This window comes from Abrus precatorius, unplaced genomic scaffold (assembly GCF_003935025.1).
Source record: "Abrus precatorius isolate BTA unplaced genomic scaffold, Abrus_2018 Scaffold7, whole genome shotgun sequence".
Lineage (NCBI taxonomy): Eukaryota > Viridiplantae > Streptophyta > Magnoliopsida > Fabales > Fabaceae > Abrus > Abrus precatorius.
The window spans coordinates 34,940,292-34,955,102 of NW_020874417.1; the positions used below are offsets into that span (position 1 = coordinate 34,940,292).

At 32.7% G+C, this 14,811-nt stretch overlaps 2 protein-coding genes and 1 pseudogene across 4 annotated transcripts; 1 reads left to right on the plus strand and 2 right to left on the minus strand.

The window, feature by feature from the left end:
• Positions 1–2,464: 2,464 nt before the first annotated feature.
• LOC113871879 lies at positions 2,465–4,601 on the minus strand (annotated as a pseudogene).
• Positions 4,602–7,570: 2,969 nt separating this feature from the next.
• LOC113872179 (CAX-interacting protein 4) lies at positions 7,571–10,518 on the plus strand. 3 transcript variants are annotated; one of them, XR_003505848.1, is made up of 4 exons: positions 7,571–7,683; positions 7,835–7,911; positions 8,427–9,784; positions 9,916–10,419. XR_003505848.1 is itself a non-coding variant. In XM_027509510.1 (3 exons), exon 3 carries the CDS (start codon positions 8,486–8,488, stop codon positions 9,503–9,505), a length of 1,020 nt encoding a protein of 339 aa, XP_027365311.1. In that variant the 5' UTR covers positions 7,571–7,683; positions 7,835–7,911; positions 8,427–8,485; the 3' UTR covers positions 9,506–10,518. The 3 variants fall into 3 exon arrangements, 2 of the variants coding, with proteins under 2 accessions (XP_027365311.1, XP_027365312.1); XM_027509510.1 differs by having other exon boundaries at positions 8,427–10,518; XM_027509511.1 differs by having other exon boundaries at positions 8,461–10,419.
• Positions 10,519–10,608: 90 nt separating this feature from the next.
• On the minus strand, positions 10,609–14,094 carry LOC113872502 (fruit protein pKIWI502). The gene is made up of 5 exons (XM_027510101.1): positions 13,294–14,094; positions 12,361–12,460; positions 12,176–12,271; positions 12,009–12,089; positions 10,609–11,036 (listed from the first exon to the last, which is right to left on the minus strand). The coding sequence occupies exons 1-5, from the start codon at positions 13,839–13,841 to the stop codon at positions 10,974–10,976; spliced, it is 888 nt and encodes a 295-aa protein (XP_027365902.1). The 5' UTR covers positions 13,842–14,094; the 3' UTR covers positions 10,609–10,973.
• Positions 14,095–14,811: the final 717 nt, after the last annotated feature.

Below are 14,811 nucleotides of genomic sequence, written 5' to 3' on the forward strand. Positions count from 1 at the left end.
TGTGCCGTGAGATATGAATATTATGTGTGTGGATTATATATTAAATGTCGTGTGATAGAATGAGGGTAAATATGCCGAATAACGTGAATGGGTATGGGCACTTGTGCCATGTATTTGAATGAATATTGTGAACCAATATGGGCCCGAGGGCCGTGTATTATGAGTGAATATGGGCTTGTGCCGTGTACTGTGAAACGAATGTGGGCCTAGTGCCGTATATTATGCATGACTGTAGGCTTTGTGTCGTATACTGAAATGTATATAAATGGGGCATGTTAGCGCCGTTATAATGTGCTGTGAATGGTTCAACGATATACTGGGAGGTGAAAGATGAGGACGGTAGAAATATCTTTGGGAAGAGGGAGTGGTGGTGACACCGACTGTGGAACGGGTGCACCACGGGCCACACACTCTCTTCTTGACTAGACCTCTGACCATTACCTTTGCTGAGCGACCTGTGACTACCCACATGATATCCGTGAGGTGGGGGTAACCGGTAACCATTCATGGTATGAATCTGTGATCAAAGTACCACAGTGAGCATGACTGGCGTGCACATGCACGGGATTGTCATTATTAATTGTATTTATGAATGTGAAATGTTGTTGGTGTCGTGAGTGCATCGGTGTTAAAATCAAATGAGTTGTGTGATAATGCTGCCTGTGTAAATGTATTAGAAATGACTTGGAGGTGATATTCTATGGTTAATTGTGTGTTTTGGTAGTGTAGAGTACTCACCCTTACATTTTTTTTTTTCAAGTAATCAAGATGATCAGTATCGGACTTAGTGAAGAAGTGAATGGAATTGCTATAGGACTTAAGATATTATTTTGAAAACTGTTATATTTGAATAAGTCCTGTAACAATCGTTTGATATAATTTGTAGCCCTTTCCTTTATTTGAAATGTTGATGACACTTTGGATTGAAAATTGAAATTTTCTTATTTCAAAAGTTTGTAAAATTTCTTATTTATTTGAAATTAAATATAAGTTGTTACAAACGACTCTTGAGCAGAAACATAGTTTTGAAGAATTCTTTTATTAAATTTTTTTCCATGTTTTCTTTAATAAATTTTGGTGGCAACTCTTTGTCATTAATTTTTTTTTTAAAGAAATTGATTGCAACCCTTTCCTTACAATTTTTTATTTTCTCTAAACGGTTGTTGTCCCATCATGACTCTGATTGCGACATTTATCTTTAAGACTTTGTTTGAGAGTTTGGAAGAGAAGGGAAGGGAAGAGAAGGGTTTGAAGGGAAAAGGAGGTTAAACCTCTCCTTTGTTTGAATGTTAAATATAGAGAGGAAATGGTAATAGGAGGTTAATTATATAAATGAGATTATTTTATCTTTTATATATTTTATTTTTTCAAAAAATACAAAAATTAAACTTTTTCTTCTTCTAAAAATTAATATATTTTGAAACTATCACTCTAAAAATATATTTTTAAAAATATTATACTTCTATTTTTATAAATTTTTTAAAAAATATCACTCTAAAAATTAATATATTTTGAACAAAAATTAATTTATTACTATTCTTTTCTTTAATTGTTTTAAAAAATACTAAAAAATATCCAAAATGGGAAAACTCACAAAATCAAGGTTAGAAGAGTTTTAGAAGGTTTAGAAAAATCTCTTAACTCTTTTCCTCCAACTTAATTAACTCTCAAACAACAATTAAACTCTCTAACCTCTTTTTTCCCTTCCTAAGTATTTAATTATAACAGAAAAATATATCTATCTAAATTTATGTCTAACCAATTTTGCATGACGCAAAATTTAGTAAAAATATAGTGTTCCTTCACGTGGACTTCACATTACACTGCTCATTTCCATGTTTATTAAATATACAAGGTTTGAAAATAATATATATAGAAATATAAAATTTTAAAAAAATTAAATTAAATTTCATAAAATTAATTAATATATATAAAAATTATTAATAATAATTTTTAAGCTTTTATATTTGATTTAAATTTAATTTTTTTCAATTTCTATAATTCTCTAGAAAATATTATATTTTGGCATATATTATTTTTCAATATTATATAAAAAATTTCCTAAATTTTTCAATAGATTTTACGTTAATATATAAATTTTTGGGTTTTATATGTATAATTAAAAAATTGTTGATTAAAAATTATTTTATTTCTTACAATTTTTTAAAAATTCAAAAATAATAATATATAAAAACAAGTTTAAAATATTGAAATACAAAAGATAAAGAGAAAATATATATAGATAAAATTTATAAAGTAAAAAAATTTTAAAAACCTAAAAAATTAAAGTATGGAGTAGGCTGGTTTTGAACAGAGAAATATGTTCTGTCAAAGAACTGAAATCAAGTGATCTTTATCCTTTCACAATCAATCAATACATTTCAGCCAATGATTTTCAACAACACTCGTGCAACCATGCCCAATCCAAATTACATTTTTAAAGAAATGAGACAGCCATTTCCTCTTACAACTTCAGGAAGACAAACTCTTCAATAGCAGGGATTTCTCCAATCTTCTTTAAAGTTTCCTTTCTAGGTTGTTCGTCCACTCCAATTGCCATTACAGCTTGCTTGCGTGGAGCAATCCTTCCTACACTCATGAAGCTGACATTCACGTTCTCCTGACCCTAATACTCCCAACCTTTCCGATCATGCCAGGTTGATCTACCTGCCTACATAGTATAATGCTACCTTCCAAACTCACATCAACTTCGAAAGATCCAACCTTCGTCAGATGGGGGACACCATCTTTCACCCTACCCTCAACCTTGATCTCCCCAGAGTCTGATATGGCACTAGCAAATCGGGATTCCACGTTAGCAATCTGGACCTGAATGAATTCAAGTGGATTCTCGGGGGAACCATCAAGAATAACTCTCTCCTCGGTAATCCTAAGCCCTCTTTGTTTGGCAGTGAAATCAGCATTAACCAGGTTCACAAAAACACTAGATATTGGCTCGATCAGCCCCTTTGTTATCATGGCTCGGAGAAGGCGAGTGTCAAGATCATCAGGGGCCCTGGAGGAAGCATAAGTGACTTTTACTGTTTTTACACCACTTCCTCCCGCCACCAGCTGGACAGCCAGCCTACCCAGTTTCTCAGCAAGATCAACAAATGGTTTTAATTCAGTTAACACCTGCAGTTACAAAGGAGATATATGTTAAACTTGGCCATTTCCATCACCAGTTTTGTAAACTAAGTTTAATTCACAAATCATGCTATATAATGATGTGCTCAAGATGTTTATGCTTAAAACAATGGAACACTAAATGAACTGCAGAACTTCAAATTCGATTACAAATCAATGAATGACACTAATTCAGTGAGCTCCCTGTACTCTGGATTATAATTACAGATTTCTCGAACCAAATTTTGCCATTTGTTTATTTTGAATCATCAGAGAAAATAACAGTTAAAATTAATAATTTAAGGAAATAGGCACTGTCTACGATATTTGAATCTAGTTATACATGATGTTAATGAATTTAAACAATGATTTTCTCAAGCCAAACATCTGTAGCACAAAGGTGGGGGTTACTTATTCATAAAGAAAAGGATACTGATAAGGGGAAGAGTAAAGGCAATAACAAGAAACAATGTTCATGATGAAAAAGGAAGGGGATATAGATGAATTTTTTTGTAGTACCTTTGAGGGAACCATTGGTGCATTGACTGCAGTAGCAGCAAGCTCCCCTTTCAGTGCCCCAACAACTGCTTCTGCTATTTCAATAGCCACACCTTCCTGGTCATCATTTTTCAGAGGTCAAAAAACAATAGTAACAACGGAATAAAAGGTAATGCTCACAGTCATAACCAAATAGAAATATTTTGGGAATAAAAAATAGAAATAATTTTTTTCTAAATTATTTCATATAATTTTTTAGACTATTTAAAAATTTATATCTTTATCTAATAGCTTCTTCGTCTGGAGCAAGAGTGCCTTGACATTTATTAAAGGAAAGTTGAGGAGACGAGGAAGCATAAGGCTGACTTGTATTCAGTGGTTGCCTGAAGCTGAAGCCGAAGTGGCCAATATCGTTTCTTCCCTCGGAGAATCTACTTCCTACTCACGGGTAGGTTAGATTGCCTTTGCATAGTGCATTGTTGCTGTTGCTGTTAATACGTGTATGGCTCCCTTTATAATATTGGGAATGGGACCTGAGATGTGCTAGAGTGAGGTGCTTTCGTCTGTTGTTGTCTTTTATGTTAATATAAAGATAGTTTTAGCATATATCAAATATATATTGCCTTTCCTGCTTTATTTAGATAAAAAAAAATGTGTATTCTTAATGATCATACTACCAGATGCTTGGGCATGCCTACATTTGTAAAGTAATTTTTGAAAGTGCTTCCACAAATGTATTCTGCTTTTCTAACTTGTTATTTTATGTAATTTTCAGTGCCGAGTTTTGTGTAGTCATTATGAGATTCTATAATTGATTATTTCCTTCTAGTATTAAATATTACAATTTTTAATAAAAAGTTTGTTATACTTATCAAAAATTTTATTTGAATATTTATTATTATTATTATTATTATCAAAACTTGCATCTATGACAGTTCTTTCTACATTCGTACCTTCAGTTTTGCGGTGATTGTCATGCTCTCTTATTCGTCATATTCTTTGCTCTCATAGTTAAATACAAGTCACGCAGTCTAGCGCTATCTATTTTTTGATTAGTTGATTTGACAAGTAAGTTGTTTAATGTTACAAATATTAAAAAAATTAAAACAATAAATTATATAAAAAGAAAACACTCATTAAAAATGCATGTAATCCACAAATACTTTATTTTAAAATAAATAAATATATTTTAATAATTAAAAATAAATTTATTATAATTAAATAAAGAAATAACTATATGCATGTAATCAAATACTATGTCAATTTTGTTTCTAAAAACAATTACATAAAATTAAATTTGAATATTTTCTGAGAATTTTAATTGAAAATATTACAAATAATATATTAAATATTGTGAATGTTATAAATATAAAATTAAAAGTTTATATAAAATAATAAAAAATTATAAATCTTAATATATATATATATTAAAAGTTTGTACAAGATAATAAAAAATTAAAAATATAAAGATAAGTATTCATATGAAATCTGAAAAAAGAGATGATAAAAGAAATTATTTAAAATGATTTAAAAATATGACTTCTAAGAATTTATTACCTGCTTTAAAAAAGTTTTTACAAAAATTATCACTAAATGTATTTTTTTTAAAAATTAATTCTCAAACAATTTTTAAAAATATTTTGTAAAAAAGTCGTCATCTTTAATTTTTTTATTCTCACGAAGTGTATTACAAGAGATAAGTAATAACAAATCAAAACTTTCTATCCTAAGTTTTAAAAAAGTTTTGTTCCGAACAAGATAATTTTTTTTAAAGTTACTCGAACGGGATGTGATGGTTTTTTACCTTAATTTTTTAGGTTTTTAAAATTTTATTACTTTATAAATTTTATCTATATGTTTTTTTCTTTATCTTTTGTATTTCAATATTTTAAACTTGTTTTTGTATATTATTATTTTTGAAGTTTTAAAAAATTATTAGAAAAAAATATTTTTTAATCAACTTTTTTTAATTATACATATAAAACCCGAAAAATTATATATTAATATAAAATCTATTGAAAATTTTTAGGAAATTTTTTATATAATATTGAAAAATAATATATGCCAAAATATAATATTTTCTAGAGAATTATAAAAATTGAAAAAAATTTAAATTTAAATCAAATATAAAATTTAAAAACATTATTAAAATTTATATATATATTAATTAATTTTATGAAATTTATTTTATTTTTTTAAAATTTTATATTTCTATATATATTATTTTCAAATCTTATGTATTATATTACTATAATAAAAAAAATTATATATTTAATAAACATGGAAAGGAGCGGTGTAATGTGGAACACTCTACTTTTACTAAATTATGTGGCATACAAAATTGGTTAGACATAAATTTAGATAGATATATTTTTCAGTTCTAATTAAATACTTAAAGATTGATACAAATTTAATTTAAATTTTAAAAAAGATTTGTTTAGATATATTCTATTTTAAAATTGAATTATCACTTGCTATTATATATGAATACTATTTACTATATATATATATATGAATGCATTCAAAGTTTTCTTTATTCATTTATAGTGTTATTTTTTCTCTTTTAAAATATTTTTTTGCTCTCAAACCTCTCACACAATGATATTACTTCAATATACATTATTTGAGATATTCTTTTGACTACCAACAAAGGTTATTTACAAATTTATGTATGTTAAAAAGTTGTTTACAACATTTTTAAAAGAAATATATTTTGTATTGAAGCAGACACAAAATGCTTTGTTAAGAGATGACACATGTTTCTTTATCTAATATAGTCAAAATTAAATTTACAATAAAAAAATTAAGTTACTCCCTTTACGTGGATAGGAATTATCATTTGGGATATTTAATGATGTTTTCGATTTCTTGTCTAAGTCAACCAATATTCTAGGTTCAAGCAATGACTTGATTTTTTATTTTATCATAGATAAAAACCAATTGTTCATTACTAATATGTAACAAAATTTTAGTTTTTTGTTCCAACCTCTGATCACTTACAAGAGCTCCTTAATAGTGGTTATTTTGTTGGTTTTGAATGTGATTTAAATGACTAGATGCTATTTCTTTTTTATGGGAATGATTGATTAAATTTGGATTGTATTGTTTACCTATTTAAGGAAGGTGTATGGAAAGCAATAAAAGAAAGTTTTTACTTTGAAGGAAGAAACTTGAGTTTTAACATGCATGTGCATCACAATGAAACCATTCATTTCACCTCATACAATCTCCTTACTTTACTAAAGAGTTTTTATTTTAGGCTATATATTATATCATATAATTTTGAGAATGAGAGGTCAAGGGTGGTAAAAGTGCCCAAAAAAGTAAAAAAAGAATTTTCATGACATTACTTATAATATAAAAATCTTTAAATGGGACAAAGTAATTGATTCATGTTAACCTATTTGTTTAGTAAGATTGAAAAAATATGTGCTCATTATATGAGTTTTGACAAATTATAAATCAAGCAAATAAAAAAAATCTTAAAAATGAGAGTTAAAAATAATAAAAATTTAAATAGATTTTGTTATTTTAAATAGTAATCTTTTAATTGTGACTACAGCAAATAATATGAATCACTATAATTTTACTAATAAAAAGTATATTATAATAGATAAAATTTGTGTTAAATCCTGTATTCAGACAACTTCCCATTCAATTATACTGTTACAAGTATTGAAGGTAAAATTTTAAAGCTCTTTTCACATGCTTGTTTTCAAAGAAAGTGGAGCATCTTCTGACGTAAAAAATTATATTTATGCACCTGCGCAAGTGCAGTACAGGATTTGACATTTAAATTTAATAATTTAATTAAAACAATAAAACTCGTTGTGGCGTGGACCGCGTCCGCGTGGTCACCGACCAACCGGGTTAATGCGCGTGAAAGAATCGGGTCCGGTTCATTATGAGAGAAAGAAAGCGTCTATAAATAACACTGCGTGTATCCCCGATAGGTTCTCTACTATTAGACGTTTCTGGAAGGAAGGAGCAAGCAGCAAGCCCTACCCCCAACCCTAACCCTAACTTCGAAGCCTCATCTTTATCTGCTTCATCCTTCAGGTACTGCCTCTTTTCCCCCTTCACTTTCAATTCTCTTTGGTCCGTCTATGCCTTTTCTTTTCTCTTATTTTTACGGTTCGTCAGTTTCGGTTATTTTTGTTCTTGTTCCGTTTAAGTTCTCAACTGTTTTTTTTTTTTTTATTTGATGCAGATTTATTCACAACTGTTGACTATTACTGGATTCGGGGTAGATTGCTGCTACGCTGTTTCTCCTCTTTCACATATAAGGTAAGAAATGAAAGAGAGGGCATCCATGGAAATATTTTTGTTTATAAGATATTGATTCCTTTGATTTGTCACGGGGATATGAAAATGTAAAACATGTTTGCATGATTTATTGGTTATATATGTTTTTAAGCATCATCTCCCTTGTAATTCTTGCTACGGAGCAATGCTTTTCAGTTATATGCGGTGATTTTTTTCTTTTGTGATTTTGTCGTTTATCCGTCATTCTCTAACGTGCTATGTTTCAGTGTGCAAACATTGATATCATTGATGTAAGATGTGATCAATTTTTCATCTTCTGTAGGATCCCCTTATTTTTGTTTAATCATAGAAAAGGGTTTTTGAAAGATTTTTTAACTGTGAAACTTTCTGTATGTGAAGTTCATTTCATTTGTGTATCTGGCCTTTTATAGATAACGTGGAAGAAGATTTTATAATTGTGTCTAATCCTTTTAAATATTTCATGTAATGACTCTGATTTGATTGTAGAACTAACTTTGATTTTTCTCTTCTGTGAGATGCACTTCCGGTCATCATTCTACCAAAATGCAGTTTTTGAGTTGGTTATTGAATACAAATGGACACCAAACGGTTCATCCAGCTGGTTGAGGAGAAGAAGAAGAAAATTATGGAGAGAAAGGAAGCTCCTTTGAAGTGGGAGCAAAAGCTGGAAGCTGCCTCAAAGGCCAAGGCCGATGCTGAAGCTAAAGAGAGGAAGCTGAAGGCTGCAAAGCATAAAAGGAGGTCAGGCTCTGATAATGACAATGATTATGACACTGATGATGAGAATAGAAGGACGAGTAAAAGATCTCATAGGAAGAACAAGAAGCATTCTCACTATGACTCTGGTGACCATGAGAAAAGGAGAGGAAGAAGTTCCAAAAGAAAAACAAAGAAATGGTCCTCAGAATCTAGTGATTTTAGCAGTGATGAATCTGACAGTAGCTCTGAGGAGAGGAGAAGGAAGAAGAAGCAAAGCAAGAAGCTGAGAGATCAAAGTTCAAGATCAGATTCCAGTGATTCTGATTCTTGTGCTGATGAAATCAGCAAGAAGAAAAGGCAGCATAAAAGACATCGTCCATCAAAATTTAGTGAATCAGACTTCTCAAGTGATGAACGTCGGAAAAGAAGTCATGGAAAGCATAACAAACGCCATCGACAATCAGAATCTAGTGAATCTTACTTGTCAAGTGATGAAAGTGATGGTGCTCCCCGCAAAAAGGGCCACAAAAGGCACCATAAACATCACAAGCGATCACATAATGTGGAATTGAGGTCATCTGATTCTGATTACTACAGTCATGGTCGAAGAAGCAGATCATTAGGGAAGTCTTCAGATGAAACTTCGGAAGATGAAAGTAGATCAATGCATAAGAAGTCTGGTCGCCATCACCATCATCATCATCATCGTCACCATCATCATCACCACAAACATAGACACCACTTGGATGAGGAGAGAAATCACTTGGACCAGCATTCTCCAAAAATCAATGGGAAGCATGAGGAGGAGTTGGACAGAACTGAACCTGGGAAAAATGATGGTGGTCATCATGAAAATAGAGCTATGGTTGAGAATAATGATGGTCAGATTGTTTGATTTTTCATAATCTGTTCTGTTATCTGTTTGTCATTGTTCTATACTGGAATTGGCTGTTGACAATCCCATATTCAAATTTAAGTGGAGCAATTTTATTATTTGTCTGATGTAATATCGTCGGCAGATTAACTGTGGAAACTTTGCTTGGGTTATTGTTGGCTAATGGCATTAATTTGATCCTTATTCAGCTATAAGCAATTGCATCTGAAGGTTATAAAATATTTTTGAGGGCTCATGAGGGATTCTATTTTCGTTGTTTTTGGTTTTGCTACTGCCCAAGTAAGTTTTGGATGCTGATCAATTGCTTATTTGTTGGTTACTCTGTTCGGTCAACAGTAGTGTATTGCAAGGATGTGTGAATATTGTGTGCAATCGGAAATAATACTTGGGAAATGCTAATATTGCTGCAGATTCATAGCCAATGACACGCTATTAATCAATTTTTGGGGGTGTGTGCGTGGGTGGGGACAACAGTCGTAAGCAATCCAACAGCCAACAGGTGTATATTTGCTTTGAAAGACGTTCGGGGTCCGGATGGTTGTGGGCAGATTTTGTTAGATGATCTCACTGGAATTGTCTTTCGCGTACCCGAAGTCTTTCTTTCTCTTGATTTAAAAAAACCAGCTCGAACCTCGTCAAATTTATTACACTAGTAGACACACATTGTCTGTTAGTTCTTAGAAGCTATCATTTTCAAGAAGTCATCAAATCGCAGAGCGGGCAGGTGAATAAAGACATTAGAATTGTGAGAGAGAAGGAGAATTAATCTTAATTGTATACATGAATGATGGAGATTAATGTTTCTCACCTCATTTCTCAATCTTGTATTCTTCTAGGAACTGAAAATTTTGGTTGATGGGTTAAAGGACTCGCATTTGCGAGTTATATTTTTTTTAAGGAATAAGAGTTATATTAATGTTTAAATTCGATATTCATAACATTTGACTTAATTGTTGGTCAAATTAAGTCGGTTTATATTGTCGTCGAACCAAAAAATAAAGGTAGACGTATTTTAAAAACATTTTTTTTCTGCGACAAATTCAAATCTCTGTTTAAGAAACTAAATTGATACAAAAGACCTTGATATGTAAGATAAAATTTGAGTCAAACATCAACAAATGTAGCTCGATTATTTGCCAAGCCTTGGCTCTGTGTTGACCTTTATGTCAATATATTGATGACTTGCTGCGTGGGTAATACAGGCATTCGCAGAAAAAAAAATGGCTAGGACTACAGAAGACCAACGCTTGGAAGTTTTCTTTATCAACTAAAGCCTGGCATTTATGTCGTACATTTGGACCCTGAGAGTGGTCAGGGGCCGAAAATTCTAATGTATAAATTAAATTCCAAAATTGTTCTTTATTGTACATTCCAAGCCGAGACGTGTGATCCTCAGCAGAGGCAATGAACAAATAATTATCGAGTATAATTAAAAAAAATATACAAAACTGCCCAAATTGCATTTTGGTCAGAAGTTCTTCAATATCTTGTCAGCTGACACTCCATCAGCAACAAGAATAGATGTCACTTCCTGCAACAATAACATATTCAAAGGTCATCATCATGAATTGGAACAACTGACATTCGAAAACATGCTAGCAACACAGTATTTAATACTCCCTATTACTGTGTGAAATCCCATGGCTCTCCAATAGGAGATTATTTAGCCAGGCCCATATGAGATTTTACCCAATAGAAGAGAAGAGGTACTATTGTTTGGTGAACAGTGTATCAAAGACAACTTGTTAGCATTTCTCGCTAGAGCATTGTAGGAAAAACATGAGCTACAAAAAACAGATACAGTGAAGTATTTGTATTGTAGAGTCGTAGAGAATAAATTTGAACAATGTTGCACCTGTGCCGTGAGGCTGTGGAGCAGTGTCTCTCTCTTTCTCTCATGGAAGCCAATTAACACATTCACACATAATGATATGCTATAATAACCCATTCCATACGCAGAAGTGATTCTATTGTATAATAACTAAATCCTATTTGAGTGAGTCCAGTATAAAGTGATGCACCCAAATATAAATAATACTGTTTCGTCAACCTCTCTTATGCACATTATCCTCTATTAGTTGCACAACACTCACTCTGTCTGAAAAAAAATATCGGGAGGGTGGGAAGGCAGGGAAAGGAGATTACCTTGTCAAAAAATCTCGAGTAATTCATTCATTGATAGTAATCCGATTGTCTTAAATTTTAGTTGCTATGATTATTTGAATTTTTAGTTGTTCTGGCTCTACCTGAGGAGGAAACAATAGAGAACCTACATGCTAGTTATATTTTAACTGAGGGTGCTATTCCTCAGAGATCGTCAAAGCAACCATTTTTATATTTCTCTCACGGTCTACATATGGGTTTCTTCCAATAACTCAATTAAGAAAGGCAGTGCGAATTGACCAGAATGTTGAACCAATGGACAAGACAATAAAGACACAACAAATAAGTCTCATAATTATGTAGACAGACAAGAAAAGCTTGATCCCTAATAGTTGCATACCTCTGTCATCTGTTTCTGCCCACAAAGTACAGCACCAGTTGCCAAAGGGCTAGATATTTGCTTCGCTCTTGTAAATGCAGCCTGCGATGATTATCATGTGTGAAATCATCATTACCTCGTGAAGGTAATAATTTGAAAACCTATTCCCACACCCTCACACACTTTACCTGAACATAGCCACTTTCTCCAGTCCAACTACCATCTGGTTGAGACAAAACAGGTACAATCTTCACACCAGAAGATTCCCAGTCCTTAAATCTATCCTATATAATTTAAAAACATTGCTATTAGGGCAGGCTCTGAATGAAAGTACAAGGTTTCCATCGTCAAGCAAACAAACAACTGAACTAACCTGATAAGCCATTCTCTGAAGGTTTCTGGCTCCATAATATAGTCTCACGTCAGACCTCTTGCAGGCATCGAATCCTGATTCAATAAGTGATCGAATCGGACTGCAAACAAGGAAGTAAATGGTGACACCACATACAAGAGAGTAAATGGAAAATCTAGGATTAATAGCAGATTTTACTGTTGTTAACAGATGCAATGCAAAAGTATTCACACATCCCCATGTACCATGATTTACAGGCAAGGGCCACAGAGTTGTTACAACAAAATTCTATCTTCTAATAAAAGGAAAGGAACAAAACAAAAGGATAAAACGACAATGCCCTCAGAAAAAGGAACAAGTAAAAGCAAATACAAAACCGAGATTCCAAAATACCAAAGCTCTACAATCACTATCAAAATCTACCAATGAATCTTGGCACTTACACAGCCACTACTGGAACACATTACTCTACTTAGCTTGGCCAAGATATCTAAACTCAATCAAAAGAAAACACTCCAACTGCTGAGGGCACACCCAGGTTTTTCCAACAACACATTCACACCCAAAGCCTACAACAAACGTAACTAGCATCTGGAAAACAATCCTCAAAACAGATCAACACAAAACACACACACTGGGAGACAATGCTCAGTTAGGACTATGCATCTGCAACAAATAATTAGCATTACTGACATCAAGTATTGAATATTGATTTACACAATGCTCTATTAGTATTAATCCTATGCATCTGCAATTTTACGCCATATAATTGCCTATCAAAATGTTGATTTATTTAACAATCCTCACAGCCCCACAATTGCCCATACCATAAAAAAATTCAGTTAAATAAACAATGAGGTGGATTCCACATTGCGACCCACCTTTGGAAATTCGAGAAAGAAAGGAAACATCTTTACGATACAATGCAAATTGGAGGCAAATTGCGTAACTGACCTAATTCCAGATCCAGTGGCAAAGACGATAACGGTTCCAAATTTCTCGGGCGGCTCGATCCGATTGATGTCGAACCCATTTCCCATCACTTGGCTCAGTTCAACCACATCCCCTCTCTTCAACGCGCACAACGCTTCGGCCGTGGACCCCGCCACGCTCTTCACCAGAAACTCAAACACGCCACTCGCGGACGCGAGCTTCGGCGGCGACGCGATGGCCAGAAACGAGGGCTTAGGCGCGTCAGGGACTCGAAGCTGGAGGTACTGGCCGGCGCGCGTGTGCGACGCGGCCAGGTCGGGCGCGTCGGACACGTCGATGGCGACGTGGAAGAGGGACTCGGCGGCGGGCTCGACCTCGGAGAGCGGGGCTGGGGTCCAGACGGTGATGTCCTGGCGTACGGCGGCGGAAACGGTGGCGAATCGGCGGCGGCGGTGGTTGCGGAGGTTTAGAGTGAGGCGGCGTAAGATGGACATGGAAAGTGGGGAGGGGCTAAAATGCACATGGGGGTTGAGGGTAAGGGAATGTGTCGGTGAGAGAAGGAGTGACATATTTTAAATGTGGTGAGTTTAAAGAGGGTAAGGGAGAGTTCGTTAGAGTCGGAAGGGGCGGCGCGGCGGAAGGGGCGGCTTGTGATAAAATGCGCCTTGGGTGCGTATAGTATTATTGAGTTTAGGCTAATGAGGATTCCACGTGTCAAGCTCTCTTGGGAGTCCGATGGAGCTGGAAGATGATGTCTTATGTGCCACAAAATTAGGTCAACAAAGCAAAATGCATTTTTCCTCTAATCTCTTAATTGAAGATAAGTTTGAAAACTTTCAATACGATTCTTTAGATGTATTATTTTATTATTTTCTAAGAATTTAGCATAAAAACTAATTTGTTAAAATTTTAATTCTTTTCCTGCAAGAACTTAACCTGTCACTAATTATTTTCATCAAGGAAAGTGTCTTTTTGCCTTGTAATTTCTTCTTGTTATTGATGCTCGCAAAAGCCAAGGATTGGGAACAACTTTTTTGGTTTTTAATGCTTATTTGTAAAACAGGTAGCTAAGCATGTTTAACATGAGAATGAGAAAAAAATTAGTTATTAAATTTTATAAATAATTAAAAACAAAGCATTAAAATATATAATATTGAAAGTAATGTACAATTAAATTTTTGTAATTTTAACCATTTAACAGTATTTTAATGTTAAATAGAATTAATGTTAATAACTTAATTTTAAAATAGCAAACATAATTATGAGATGTGTTTAAATTACTTTGAATAATTAATTTAAGTTAAAATATTATTTGTTATTAAAAATATAAATATTAATTTTGGAAGACCAAATCAAACATTATTGCAGTATATGAGCAAGGAGCAAATTTTTGCACTTTTGTAATACCTATTTCATTCCAGTTCTTTTTCCTTTTTTAATGGTTTTTTATGTTTACTTTTAAAAAAGTTAAGTGTGTGTGTGTATATATATATATATATAAATGAAGATGCTTTAATAGGAAAAAATTACATATTTAAA